This window comes from Pleurodeles waltl, chromosome 11 (assembly GCF_031143425.1).
Source record: "Pleurodeles waltl isolate 20211129_DDA chromosome 11, aPleWal1.hap1.20221129, whole genome shotgun sequence".
NCBI classification, from domain to species: Eukaryota; Metazoa; Chordata; class Amphibia; order Caudata; family Salamandridae; genus Pleurodeles; species Pleurodeles waltl.
In genome coordinates, this window is record NC_090450.1 from 865,536,301 (window position 1) to 865,551,694 (window position 15,394).

At 44.9% G+C, this 15,394-nt stretch overlaps 1 protein-coding gene across 1 annotated transcript in view; it reads left to right on the forward strand.

The window, feature by feature from the left end:
- LHFPL7 (LHFPL tetraspan subfamily member 7) overlaps positions 1-15,394 on the forward strand; it is a 70,989-nt gene that overhangs the window by 16,697 nt on the left and 38,898 nt on the right. The window contains exon 2 of the mRNA XM_069212702.1: positions 7,313-7,451. Within this exon, the coding sequence (XP_069068803.1) occupies positions 7,313-7,451 (139 nt within the window). The remainder of the gene's footprint in view (positions 1-7,312; positions 7,452-15,394) is intronic.

Sequence of the window (15,394 nt, forward strand, 5' to 3'; positions counted from 1 at the left end):
TGTCTTTAGCAATCGCAACTCCTAGGCAGATCTGGCTCCACTTTAGCAGAAACGCAACTCCTCTTCTCCAGCAAGTTTGTTGACCCACAGTGGCTGCTGGCTGACAGTGCACATGTGCTCGTAATGTTTTAGCACATTTCACAAGAGAAACTGCATAGAGAGACAAGGAGGCCTAATCCTGACATACATTGCTCCTGACTTTTATCTTTAAGAACTTTGCTTTCACTGGGTGTTTGCAGTCATTTTTCTCACAGGATGAGGCACTCTCCTCTCTCTTAGCATACATGCAGGGTTCTAAGCACTAGACAAAGCCCCAGCTCCTCCAGCAGAAAGTGAGGACTTCACATGATGTTACCTTAACTCTGGGAGACAGCAGATAGCAGCAATAATCACACAACAGTTGTTTGGCTACTCTGCAGAACGCTGCCTTTCTTAGTCATGAAGAACTTGAAAGTGGTACAAAGAGGGGAGGTTTGGACTCCACTTTACACACATGTTTCAGCCACATATGTCTAAGGTTTCAGAACCAGTTTGGTTTAGTTGCTTTTGAATGCCCATTTTCAGGCTTCTTTCCAGACACGCCCTTTGTGCAAAGTGATGGTTCCCACAGCCGGTAGCTATGAGGTTGGCTACACAAAACATGGCTGTTAGACATGTCATCCTCAGGGTGGTCTTCCCCTGAACATTTGTGCCTGCTTGTCTCATACGTTTGCTGATTCATTTTATTGGCCTTAGGACTCTGAGCACTTTACCACTTCTGACCAGTTTCCCCTAAACATGGTAACTTTGGTGTATACACAATTGGCATATTTAATTTACTTGTAAGTCCCTTGTAAAGTGGTATACTATATATCCAGGGCCTGTAAACTAAATGCTACTAGTGGGCCAGCAGCCTGATTGTGCCACCCTCTGAAGTAGCCCTTTAAACATATCTGAGCCCTGCCACTGCAGATCCTGTGTGCAGTTTGACTGCCACTTCGACTCGGCATTTAAAACTTCTTGACACACTTGAAACTCCCCTTTTATTACATATAACTCACACCTAAGGTAGGCTCTAGGTAGCCCAAAGGACAGGATGCTATGTAACTAAAAGAAAGGACATGGACATTTATGTTTTACATGTCCTGGTAGTGAAAAACTCCCAAAGTCATTTTTCACTACTGTGAGACCTACTCCTCTCTTAGGTCAACAACAGGAAATTCTTGATATACTTTTAAGTTTCAATTCCTGATGAGAAAGGAGTAACTGTGTCATGTTTCATATCTTTGGAAGGGAAATGATAAATCTTCTTTACTGGTAAAGTTGGATTTAACATTACTATTTCATAAGTGGGCACTTCTCTACTCTCACAGCTCTGTGTGCCTGCAGCCTGTCTCCAATAAATGTCTGGGGTTGGTGACAGCTAGCCTTTGTGCATTCCCTTTAGATAGCCACAAACACAGGAAGGTTGGGTGTGTCCGAGTGCTCATCTGTATTCATCTAAATTCTGATGGCTCTTCCTGGGTAGGAAGGGTAGGAGGGGATGACACTTACACCTGAATAGGCAGTGCCTGTCCCAGACAAAGGGCTGATTACCCCTTACAGATAGTCTGGAGCCAGGGCTAAGGACCAAAGGATAATTGTGCACTTCAAAGACCATTCTTTGAAGTCTTACCCACTTCAAAGGCACATTTGAGTATACATACTAGGGCCCATATTTCTACTTTTTTAGCGCAGCATTTGCACCACTTTTTGACGCAAAAGCGACGCAAACTTACAAAATACAATTGTATTTTGTAAGTTTGCATCGCTTTTGCATCAAAAAATGATGCAAATGCAGCGCTAAAAAAGTATAAATATGGGCCTAGGTCTTTGACCCTACCAAATCACACTTCCGGACCTACAACTGGACTCTGTCAGAAGAACTGCTGTGCTTCATCAAGGACTGTCACTCTTCTGGACTGCTGACCTGGAAGAACTTCTTTTTCTACTGTGTTGCCCTGCTGAGGGAGAGCTGGACTCTACCTTGCTCCCCAAGTGGTCCCCAAAGGCTTGTTGGCTTGCCTCCTGTTGCTAGACACTCAGGGATTTCAAAGTCTCTACCCCTGCTCCTGTGCTTGGTTCTCTGGAAGTGGACCCAGTTATTTATACCAGCAAAATTGACGCATCTCCTGTCTGCTGGAAGCGGCAACCGACGCATCAACCCTGTTGTGGGAGTAGAGCTGGCGCATCACATCTGGAACTAGTGTTTTGCTATTTCATTGTCGCTGAATCGGTGCCACGGCATCATCGCCAGTGCTGAAGGAAGATGGGCATATCCCTTCACTGCATGGAAAAACCCAGTGCATCAGCTTTTGGAAGCATCGCATTGGCTTTCTATCAGAACCACTGTATACCCGCCACTCTTGAAGGAAGATCAATGCATCCCTTCACTGTGTGGAGAAGCCCTGTGCATCGGCTTCAGAACTGATTTATCGCAGCACAGACACTATGCCTTCAGACCAATGCAATTTGTGATTGTATGAGGATAATCAATGTATCTTGTGACTGTAACTAAGATTAAGGTACTTTGCTCAGCGGACCCTGCATTGGACCTGTAGCAGGCCTGAGCTCCATCATGGGTGGCCCGAAATCTTGAATTTGTCACGGTCTAGCATGACCTCAAGTAACCCCTAACACACTATTTGTTTCTAAGCACTAGAACTCTTTTATTCTTTAAAATGCATAACTCGAGTGCTACTGATTGAATTTTTGCCATTTTGGTGTCAAATTGTTCATACAACTATTGTCCATTTTCCTGAACCCCTTGTGGAGTCTTCTTGTGGTGTTTGCATTGTGTGTGTTTTTCACCAATACTTTACACATGGCCTCTTGCGAGAAGCCTGACTACTCTGTGCCAAGCTACCAGAGGGTATCTACTTACCCTGACTAGAGTGGTAGCCCCTACTTGAACTGGGTGCATAGCCCGACCAATAAGGGACTCCATTTAAAACGATGACACAATGAAGTGTGAATTCACTGCACCTGGCTACGAAGCATCAAAAGGACAGGCCCCACATAGAAATCGCCTTACCTTTTACAAGGAACTAGAGTTTCACCCCTCACCCCTACCATTTACCTAATGGCAGAGTTCAGAAAGAACGTATCAGCAGCCCTTTGCTAACAAGGTCCTCATTTAATATCTTAAGGTTGCTCTGCCTTCATCCTCCTCATTACTGTGTCTGGATCTCCAATTTCCAGGCACAGGAATGCAAGCAATCCACTTCCACTGTCTGAGCAAAGCTGTCTTCATCCTTCATCTTGTGACATGCTGAATCACAGGCATCCAAAATGGATCCCACTCATCCCAGAACTCAGACTCACACACACACACATTCCTACTACCACTCGTGATACATACACACAAACACCGTCAACATATATGCAGAATGCCATAAAAAGTTTCTAAGTTTCACTTACTAGTGGAACTTTACACAAGAGGGATCAGTATACTGTGCTCCCACTGACATGGAAGAAAAGGTCTGATCATACTACGAATTCACAAAACACAATACGCTGCCACAATCGCTTTATGTGATACACCTGGGACATGAATAATAGTCTACCTCCTACTATGAGGGCATGATTGTTGTGCCCCTCCAGCCCCACAGTACAGGTTCTTGACCTTACATTGTTAAGAGCAGTCCTAGGCCTCTGCATATATGCCAGGTTAGTGTGACACCAGTGCCACAATAAAAGTCAGGAGACCAGTTTCACATAGTCAGGCACTCTAGGGATAGGGGTACACTCCTGTTTACAATGCAGCGGACATGCCTACTCCAATGATACCCACAAAAGTGGCAGAGGTGAACTACTTCTATGATTAGCAGAAAATGAAAATATCTGCATCTGCCTATCAAGATAATGCTTTCCCATGATAAGTAGCACAGCAGCATGGGTAAGCTTGATCTCTGTACATAAATTGAAAATATTTAATACACTACAGTGTATTTTCTCCCTGTGAGCTGCTTCTGTCTTTAAGGGGCAAAACAACAGTGTGACATCTCTAACCCCAAAAATGGCAGCTTTGATAGGATCAGAATGGGATCATAATAGTCAGTTTCCTTTATTATCTGATAGATGGTTGCCAAAGTAGTTGTCACCTGAACCAACTTCTACAGTCTGATTACCAAAATCACCCGCATCATGGAGAAGCACGTTTTCTGTCCTGGACATTTGTGGGACAACCAGGTAGATGCTGCATGTTGTAGTCTTTGTGCACTCATTAGATCATACACCTGATTCAGATGGATTTATTATGAAGAACCAAGGAGAGGAAACTCGGTCTCCGTGAGCCCTTGAAGTGATTTGTAGTTTTTTTTTTCCTTCAATTATAGGTATGGAAAATATACATGTCCTGGAATAGAGAGCACTATCACTAATAACAGAATAATCAACACATCTCCCACACAGCTTCCCCCTAAAAATAAAAAGTGTATTGCAGATGTAAAGTACTTCCTAAGTAGTTTGTATTCACAAAATGCCATGGGCTGATGCTGAGGATAATGGACAATCCTGTAAGCCAGTGCTTAAAACCAGCGGAATCACAGTAGCCAAGGCTTCCAGAGCTATCCAAAAGCACCCTTGTATGTATGTAAGCGCCTGTGTGTGTGTGTGATGGCACAAGGTCTCGCACTCAGCTAAAGGTGTCCTTAGATGAGCTTTAACAAGCACTGTCAAAGCCAATAGGTCTCCCCTATTGAAAAGCTATTGATGTATTTTAGCCACTTTGTACACCACAGTGGCTGCCGTTCAGCATGGCTAAATGTTTGTGGTGTAGAGGAGAGTGGCGATTGGAGTGGCATAGAGTGCAGTGGTGAAGAGTGTAGTAGACTGGAGTAGAGTGGTGTAGAGTAGAGTGGCACATAATTGAGTGTAGTAGAGTGTTTTAGAGTCACTCAAAATGACGTAGAGCAGAGGAGCACAGAGTAGAGTGGCACGGAGTGGAGTGTTGTGGATTAGAGTGGAGTGCAGTAGATTAGGGTGGAGTGCAGTGGATTAGAGCGGGGTGTCAGAGTAGAGCTGTGTGGAGTGGTGTAAAGTGGAGGGGCAAAGATTGGAGGGGCATAGATTGGAGGAGCATAGAGTGGAGGGGTGTAGAGTGGAATTGACAGGCATAGAGTGTCCTGGCACAGAGTGAGTACAGTGTTGTAGAGTGGAGTGTCATAGAGGGGCATAGAGTTTCTTAGCGTGGAGTAGTGTAAAGTTTTGTAGAGTAGAGTAAAGTGCCATAGAGTGGAGTAAAGTGTCATAGAGTGGAGTGGAGTGGCGTGAAGTGGCATTGAGTGAAGTGGTGGAGAGTGGAGTAAAGTGTCAGGAGTGTCCTAGCATGGAGTGAAGTGGCATACTGTGTCATAGATTGGAGGGGCATAGATTGTCATATAGTGCCATAGAGTAGAGTGGCTTAGAGTATAGTGGAGTGTCCTAGAGTTGAGTGTCTTAGAGTAGAGTGAAGTAGATGAGATGTAACAAGCATTGGCAAAGCCAATAAGTCTTGCCTAGAGTAGAGTGTCATGGAGGGGCATTGAGTGCTGTAGCATGGAGTGGAGTAAAATGTTGTAGAGTGGAGTAAAGTGTTGTAGAGTGGAGTAAAGTGTCAGAGCGGAGTGGAGTGCCTTTGAATGGAGTGGCGTAGAGTGGAGTAAAGTGGCATAAAGTGTCATAGATTGTAATACAGTACATTGGCATGTAGTGTAGAAGAATAGAGTGGCTTAGCGTATCATGAAGTACCCTAGAGTTGAGTGTCTTACAGTAGAGTGGAGTAGAGAAGAGTGTCTTAGAGGAGACTGCATAGAGTAGAGTAGTGTGTTGTAGAGTGGAGTGTCTTAGAGTAGAGCATCATAGAGTGGAGTAGGGTAGGTCAAAGAGTGGAGGGTCGGTGAGTGAAGTGATATGGAGTGTTGTGTCGTACAGTGGAGGGGCTTAGATTGGATGGGTGTAGAGTGTTGTGGCACAGAGTGGAATAGAGTGACATAGAGTGGAGTAGAGTGGAGTGGCGTAGCATAGAGTGGAGTAAAGTCTCATAGAGTGGAGTAATGTGACAGAGTGTCAGTGGAGTGTTGTGTTGTGGAGTGGAGTGTTGTACAGTGGAGTGGCATAGAGTGTCATAGAGTGGAGTGGTATACAGTTTCGCAGAGTGGGGTGGCGTATAGTGAAATGGAATAGAGTATTGTAGAGCAGAGTGGAGTGGTGCAGAGAGAAGTGAGATAGAGTGGTGTACAGGAGAGTGGAGTGGAGCAGAGTACAGTGTCATTGAGTTGAAAGGCGTGGAGCGGTGTAGAGTGGCATAGAGTATCGTAGAGTGGAGTTGAGTGTTATAGTCTGTTGTGGAGTCTTGTAAATTGGACTTGTGTATAGGAGAGAAGAGTGTCATAGAGTAGAGTTGTGCTTAGTGAAGTATGCATGGAGTAATAGCACACTACCATTACAGACAACCCATTTTCAATCGAAATGGCCTTTACGTTTACACAGACGTTCCATTTTTCTGATACAACTATACAACACACAAATGATAATGGGTGAAAATAGTATCACCAAGTGTATTGATTTGTTTTGATTGTATTAAAATATTTGTTTCAGCCACACTTCAGTATTACAAAAAAATCTGCTTCATTTGTGCTTTGTTAATTCTGCACAGTTCATTAACAGACATTTAATCTATTGTGTGCTAGAAAAAATAATATCCTATAGCCTTTCTTCTCACACCTCTGCCTGTCTTTGAATGCACAGCAAATGTGACAAGGTAATGGCAAAATTTGAAACCCTGTTTACAGGAAGCTAGTACTCGTGGAATAATACAAGGAGCCCTAGCAAACAGGCTGTGCTACGGGATGGACTAACTCAACCTGGACAGCCTAAAACAACATAAAGCCAGTAAATACACAAAGCCAATGGTAAGAAATGGGCGGGATGCATTCCCAGGGAAGCATTCTGAATGTCCCCTAGATGTCTTCAGTAAATCTGGTAGGCTTCGTCTCATAAAAGCCTGGTATCATGTTTCACCCAGCCTTTTAAAGGTCTTAGAACATCATAGCATCGCATGTTTGAAAGAGGACTCAGAAGAAGAGTGACAGCCAGTGAATCATAAAGCAGATATTATACTCAGCTTGAATACCATCATCACTTTTGTTTTTTTCCTAAGGGATTGCTAGGTTGTATCCCTTTTCACTACCGTGATGTGATACAGAGGAGACTGAGCTTGTGAAGTCCCAGGAGTCTGTTTTGCTGCACACGAAGTAAATACGCAGAAACATTTGCAACATTGATTGATGCATTCATATGTTTCTTGTTTCAGATTTCAGCTGTTCTTCTTTTTGGAGGGTGGTTGCTACTGATATTTGGAGCCGTCCTTATTTTGTCCTGGACATTTATACCAGAGGGTCTCTGCCAGAGAAGAGTTTGTACACCAGCAAGATATGCACAAACTGCAGCAGGTAATTGTACTTTCTTTTCAATAACTGAATACTATTAAACTGCAGTATATAATTCTGTGCTTGTTACAATGATCAAGGAAGCAGTTCTTTCATGGTTGAAGGTAAGAAGGTGATCTGGATAGAAGCTCAAATGATAGCATTAAGACAGCATAGCAAATTGTTAAGGTGCATACCATTTGCTATGCATGCAGGGTCAGTGATTGAAAATAACTGCACCAAAAGACTCTGTTGCTAGGAAAAAGGGAGCACCCAAACGGAAAACGGTAATTTTGCCTCACAATTCGAAAACCAGTGCACAAGAGGTGCATGTCGTAACCCAAGGCAGCAAGCAAAGTTGTTGTGCTGTATTTCTTACAAAGATATGGAGCATTTCTGCTCTCTTCTTGCACTGGCACATTCTAAGCAGCCTAGTGTCAATGCAGGCACACTCGCACCGTAGTTCAAGGGTGCCTCCATTACAGGCAGGAGTGCTTGACACGTTTCTGCACAAAAACAATCCTTAGAACATTTTCCTCTTTCTATGTGTGGTGCACAGTGGAAAGTGGGAAGAGGTAATAACAAGGTAAAATAAAGATATTTTCCTTGTTACACCACAGTGGGAAAGGCGTAGCATTTTGACCCATTCCCAGGTTTACTAGCTTTAGTAAATCTGGGAATGGGCCAAAGTCCATGGAGGATCTGTGGGAACACCCATGCTCCACCCACAGAAAACCTCCTAGCTTGAAATGTAATGTAGCCCATGTGCTACATTTCTTTACAAAGCCACACAAGGCGATGTAAATCGTCCCTTGCGTGACTTTGTAAATATTACTGAGGCCTTTTTGTTGTCCTTGCATAGCCTTTCACAACGCAAAGACAACATAAAGGCTTAGTAAATCTGGGGCTTAGTTCTTAGATTTTTATTGCTGAGCCAATAAGGAACAGCTCTGTTTGGCTCATGGCACTGGAACCAGTTTCTGTTCATCTAATCTTATATGATGGAAAATGTACACTGAATAAGTGGTAGGGAGCACTATAATGCTCCTTTCCAGTGTGCATTAGATCAATTTCTCAGTGGAGGGCAGCTTTTAGGCTAAAACATGATAAGCAATAATTCTTAAAATGCAGAAAATTCTAAACAGTTCCTTGTTCCAGGACCGCTGCTAAGGTGTGCTCACTCATAGTGGCGTTTAGAGGTGTCCCTACCACTGGTGCAGCTGGTGCAGTGGCACCCAGGCACACAGCCCTAAGGGACCCATTGAACCCTGATAATTGCTGCATTTTACTACCCCAACAGCAATCAAACAGATCATTTTTCTTGCTCTTACCAAGGTCTATGACGTCCTTGAGGATGATTTAGAGTCTTGTGGAATCCAGTCTTGAGCTTGATGCCCGGATTCAGTCTGGAGCTAATGACCATTCCAGAGATCTTGGTGTCTGATAAATTAAGGATAATTGTGCATGCAATGATGTTAGTGCCCTGATGTTATCATGTCTGCTGGCTGCATTCAACACTGTTGACCACCAGATCCTTCCATGATGTCTTCCCACGTCACATTGAGGGCACTGTTCAGAAGTGTATGGGATCCTGACTCTTAGGCATGGTTCGGATGTAGTACAGTTAGGGCGTTTTATGTCCAGCCCAAGATCAGTGCCTTGAGGTGTGCCTCAAGTTTCATCCATCTCACACACTGCTGTTCAAATTACATTTTCGTAGGTTGCCTTGCCTGCTGCATGGGATGGTTTTTCATTTTTCTTCCATCCAAACAATACTCAAATTCACTTGAAAAACAGCAAGAAGGGGAAATTGCAAAGGCTGAGATATTAGCCCACGTACTGGGGGCAGCCAGTGGCACATGAGTGCAAACTGGCTCAGGATAAATCCATCTAAAACAAATATCCTGCTCACCCAAAACTATCCCATTTGCTGGGAAAATAGATTCTGGTCATGACCTATGGGTTCATACAAGTACAAGTAGTGACTGATGTGGAGCTTTCTTATGGGGCCAATACTATGTATGTTTCCAATAGTTTTATTTTCTGTCTCTGCCTGCCCTGCAGAACATTACCTTTTTGAGCATTTTCCACAAGATCACCGTACTATGATGCCTTTTATCAAAGGAGCACTGATTACTGCAAGGCTGTCTTTTTACGCCTCCTGTCTAAAAATTTGCAAAGACTACAGCATATTTAGGGAGATGTGGCCTAAGAGCTAGAGTTGCCAACTGTGGAACTGGGGAAGCAGGTTTGAGCTCCTACAAAGGCACAGCATACTGTTGATTCTGGGAAAATCACTTAGGGCCTGATTTAAAACTTGGCAGACAGATTACTCCGTCACAAGGGTGACAAATATCCCGTCTGCCGAAATCTAAATCCCATAGAAGATAATAGGATTTTGATTCTGGTGGACATGATATCTATCGCCAGAGCACAGGAGTAACCCATCCACCGAGTTCTAAATCAGGCCCTTAATCTCCTTGTGCTCACAAAAAAGATCTGACTGTGTGTAATGTAATCTGGTTTTCAGGTAAAGTGCTCTGATGTCTTTGGTAGATATATATATATATATATAAAAAAACAAAGGTCCAAAGGTTACAGGGATGTTACAGTTAGGTTCACATTTTACCACCAAAAAACCCATAGAAATTCAGCAGTTATGTTATACTTATCTGAAGAAACTGGAACTCATAACCTAAATTTACTTCCAGCATGAGCTATTGGGCCTCATTACGAGTTTGGTGGTCCCAGGACTGCCATGTTAGCGGTCGCACCGACAACAGGCTGGCGGTGAAGACTGCCATATTATGACCATGTCGGCTTTCCCAATAGAACACAGCCAAAGCACCGCCGGCACGGCCAGTGCGGTCCAGCCGCCATGGACGATGGTAGCCACATGCAGGCCGGGAGAGACCATGTTTCCACCGAACGGATTACGAAATTGCACAGCGCCAAGGTTTTTGCCGCGGTCGCACCACCATGGAAACCAACTGCATGGAAAGAAGCCATACTCGCCCAGAGCCGCCATTGGAACCAGAACTACACGTCTTCCTGCTGCTCCTGCTCGCCCAGAGAGACTGGAATCAACGCCAAAGACGACAATAGCAACCGTGAGTAAACATAATTACTTGTCACTGTTGTAAATTGTCAAAGTGCGTACACACACACAATATACCAATTGGGAACAGGTAGCGAGGGCGACACACACACACGTAACCTGACACAGAAATGTACACTCATAGACAGCCACATACACACCCGCACAGTACACACACTACGGCCATCATACACACGTCAAAAACACATACCTACTCCCAGAAACAGAGCACTGGCACAGTCACACACAACAACACACAACACCACCAAATGACACTACAACACCACAACTGCAAAACAATCAAATCATTGGCAAGCACCTACAATAGACTTTGACAAATCACATACACAACACAACGTACCACCAACAGGGAATGAACACACACTATCACACAGCCATACAACGCAGCATTCAATATACCTAGCAAATATACATCACAGCGGATCTGACATATCATTTACCACACACGAACACAGTCAAACCACACAAAGGCACACAACACTGCAACAAACACATGTCAACACAAACACCACTCAATATCATGACAACAACATGTCCCCAACATACACATGGCCATCACACAACACACACCCATCACTGGGGGACAAATGCACTGCACACAACCTCACATGCTGCCCAGACAAAACAGGCAGCACAAGCACCACTTAAACACAAATAGTCACACACAAACAATGTCAGCCATTTTAAAAAATGCCCCAAGAAAAGAAATCCAGGACAAATCTGTAATGTCAAAACCAACAACTGGTTAGTCCAATAATGTATTAGCAATAAGAATAAATATTAAAATGTTCAAGGCCATAGGCCAGTCCAAATATAAATCGTGCAACATGCACATGATGGACATCTTGGTGCTCGGAACTTGACTCCTGTAACCTCTACAGATAGGGGCATCAAGGGGGCAGGCAGGCACCTCAGGGATTGGGGGGGCAGGGATGGGTGTTTGGGCTTAGGCTTGGGTTGGGGTCCTTTGGGACTGGGTTTGGGAGGGGGGTTTACGTCTAGGCTTTGGGGAGTGTTGGGTTCTCTTGACAGGGGTAGACTTCTTGGCAGGGGAAGGACATGGGTACTTGCAGGGGGAGTAGGGAGGCCTTGGAGGTGGAAGGGACAGGCCTGGGGAGGGAACGGAGCATTTAGGGGTCTCACGGGGGAAAAGAAAGGGAAAAGGGCAAAATATGAAAGGAACACTTTTTTAGACACACGTGGACGGTCATCAGAAGGGGATTTGGGAGTGGAAGGTGAGGGAGTGCTTGTCTGATGTGTCGATGTGGTTGTCGTGGGTGCGTGTGTGTGTGTGGGAGGTATGCCTGTGGGTGGTGGCTGTCTGTTGGGTGGGTGAGTGAGGGCGTTTATGTGTACGGAACTGAGGGGAGTGGAGATGCTGGGGGATGCCATGGTGGGTGGGTGACTGGCTTTTGGGGTGGTGACTGCAGGTATGGTGGATGTGCTACATGTAGGAGTGTCAGTGGTTGTGATGTCTGCGGATCTGGTGATTGGGGTGGATGACTGAGGGTCTGCTGTGGTGCTGTCTATGGGTAAGATAGGTGTAGTGGCTGGATCTGTGAATGTTGGTGTGGTGTCTGCAGGTGTGCCTCTGATGCTGGGGGTGGTGGGGGTGTCAGGGCAGGTAGTGAATATTGATGTGTGTGCAGGTGTATGTTGCTTATGTGCATGTCAGTGGTGTGTCTTGTGGTGCTTGTGTTTGTCTGAGCTACCCTTGGATGTTGACGTGGATGCATGCTTGCCTGTCTGTGTGCTTTAGCTGGGTCGGGGAAGAGGGATTTGGGATTGGGAAGAAGAAGATGGAGGGGGGACAGAAGACAAAGGGTGACTGGCTGCCATCAATGTTGAGGCCAGAGCCTGAAATGATCTCTGTAGGCCAGCCTGTGCACTGTGAATGCCCTCCAAGAACGCATTACTCTGTTGCACTTGAGTTGCCAGTCCCTGGATGGCATTCACGATGGTCGACTGACCCACAGAGATTGGCCTCATGAGGTCAATAGCCTCCTCACTGAGGACAGCAGGGGTGACAGGGGCAGGGTAAGAGGTGCCTGCAGCAAAGGAGATGCCCACCCTCTTGGGTGAGCAGGCACGGCCAACTTGGTGGGGAGTAGCTACAGGGAGGGCAGTGGCAGTAAGGGGGGTGGCGGACAGAGATGGTGCTGGGGTGATCCCAGATGGGCCCGCTACTGTCAGGGAGTGTCCATTGGAGGAGGATTCCGATGATGAAGATGTGGATCCTGTCTCCCCGTGGCACTCCCCTCACCCTCCGGGCCACTGAGTGTCTCGGTGGTCTCAGCACTCTGGATCCCGTGGCCGGCAGCTTCCCCACTCGGCTGTGCCTCATCTCCTTCGCCTGCTGATGCTGATGCACAGAAAGAGAGAGAGAGAGAGAGGGTCATCACAATCTTCACACATACATACATTACAACATGTACTACAGTTAAAAAACATCTCTTGCTAATAAAGCCCCAGTTGGAAACCATTCTGAATCTACATCATGTGACAACAAGATACGTCTAACTTTCCCATATGACAACAGTCTCACCCACACATAAGCTAACCATCTGGCCACTACTTCAACATCCCATCAAATCCGCTGTAACTCAGAAGCATGATGCACAAGATGGATTAGCTACATCAAAATTCTATCCCCATACAGATCATCATTGTCCATCATCAAATCAGTCTAAGAAAAACATTTGAGTGATAACACAATATCATGCCTACTCCTACTTCACACCTGCCCAGTCCATCACCAAAACTCATGTTCCATGAAAGTAAACTCATCTCACTTCACATACAACACAGCATGTTGCTTTCCAATCACATGCCTAACTGATCATTCTGTACACAACATACACAATGGCAAAAACTTCAGATGAATACACTACATGTGGCATTCCCATACAGTGTCTATCACAAAATGACATAGCATGTCATTGGAACACCTAACTAAATACTAGGAAAAGATTCATTAGGAGTTTCTGAGCCACTAATCTGATACATTGTCACATAGACGAAAATTCTATATACTGCAATAGGGACCTACCTAGCACACAGAATACATCCACAGACAACCACAGGGAACATAGTTACACAAACAAAACAATGGACACTAAACAATGTGCATGAAGGGCTCATACCATTCCATCATGCATGCTGAATAGAAACCTCTACATGACAACATATGAACACCCACATCACTAACAACTGTCCAGACATGTGCTTCCCACTACCTAATTCCAGAACTAATACTTACACAACTGATTATTAATGTACCCATTAATGACACATACACATAGAGTCAAGGTAATTGAATGACAACATATCCCACAACACCAACAGGTGTATGTGAAATGGAACACCTGCTGCACCATTACGTTAGGCAGAAGTAAACAGAGCCATAACCAAAACTATCCAAACAGCCTAAGATTAGCAAAGGTAAGTCTGGGAAAAAAGAGACTACAATATCAAATCAGACATGAAGTATCAATTGAGACATGATGGAGGCAGCAAATAGCATACTTTGCACTCATATAGGTATATTATTGGCCTATGTAGCATGGACAATTCACAGAGGCTAAGGGTTCAGTGCCTAGCCACTTACCTTCTCTACACCAAATACATTAGGATAAAAGGTATTTGTACACATGTCAATATAATACCATGAAATTTCAATGTCTAATTGTAACCATTAGTTGCTCATTGTAGGATGTCCACCTGTATCAAACTTCACATTTCCTAATATATGAATCTAACATGACAATGTGGACACCTCCTCAGACCTCATAGTGAATGTAGTAAGCTGGCCAAAAGCCTGATTTGGATGACAGCCTCACATGAAGTGTGCAGCTATTTCAGGACACAGGATTACTTGGCCCTATTGCTCATCTGTCAGACCCAATGTTGCACATAGAGCAGAGCCAGTGGAATAGGAGTGGTCAGAGACCAAAGAGCTATACAACTCACCACACTAGGTGGGAAGGGTGACAGAGCAGGTTACAAATATTGACGGCTGAGTAGAGTCACACATATGACTCAGTCACTTGTGCAAATCCACATGCAGTCATACTATCTGGTAGACAGAGCTGATTAACATGTCCCCATGCACAATACAATGGCCACATCTGTCACAGCTGCAATACTTAGACATCATACACTAAACTGTCAGAGGAAAGTACATGGGTTCTGTCAGTAGATACCCACTAGTGGCTGCTGTGCTGTCCTCAAATGCCCATCCACATCAGGTTAGGCCACCGCCAAAATGCAGGCCATTTGGGGGGTCAAGGTCTGACGGGCACCCCACCCTCTTTGGGAGGACATCCTCAGCTGGGCCTCTGTGGTCTTCCTGGCCCAGAGTCTCAAGTCCTCCCACTGCTTCCTACAGTGGGTGCTCCGCCAGCTGTGGACCCTTAGGGTCCCCACATGCTTGGAAATGGCACGCTAATTCCCTTCTTCTGATGGGTGTTGACCTGCATGGATGACACAAACATAAGGAAAAACTCATGTCCACATGCACCATACCAATAGGAGTGGACAGTACACATCAGTGACAGCAAGTAGGCAAATATTCCCATCATCTCAATTCACACTCATTTACAGATTATCTTCTGCATGCATCAACACCTTCACTACATAAAAATTCAGATACACCATCATTCACCACACCTATCACACATTGGTATTGCACTGGACTCACCTGCTCCTCTGGTGCACCATATAGCTGTTCATAAAGGGGTAGGACCTCCTTCACAAGCTTCTTCAGTTCCTCAGGGGTGAAGGCTGCAGGACCTATCAACTGCAGGACATGGCATGATAGCTCCCAGAGGCAGTTCACAGCAGATCAGGT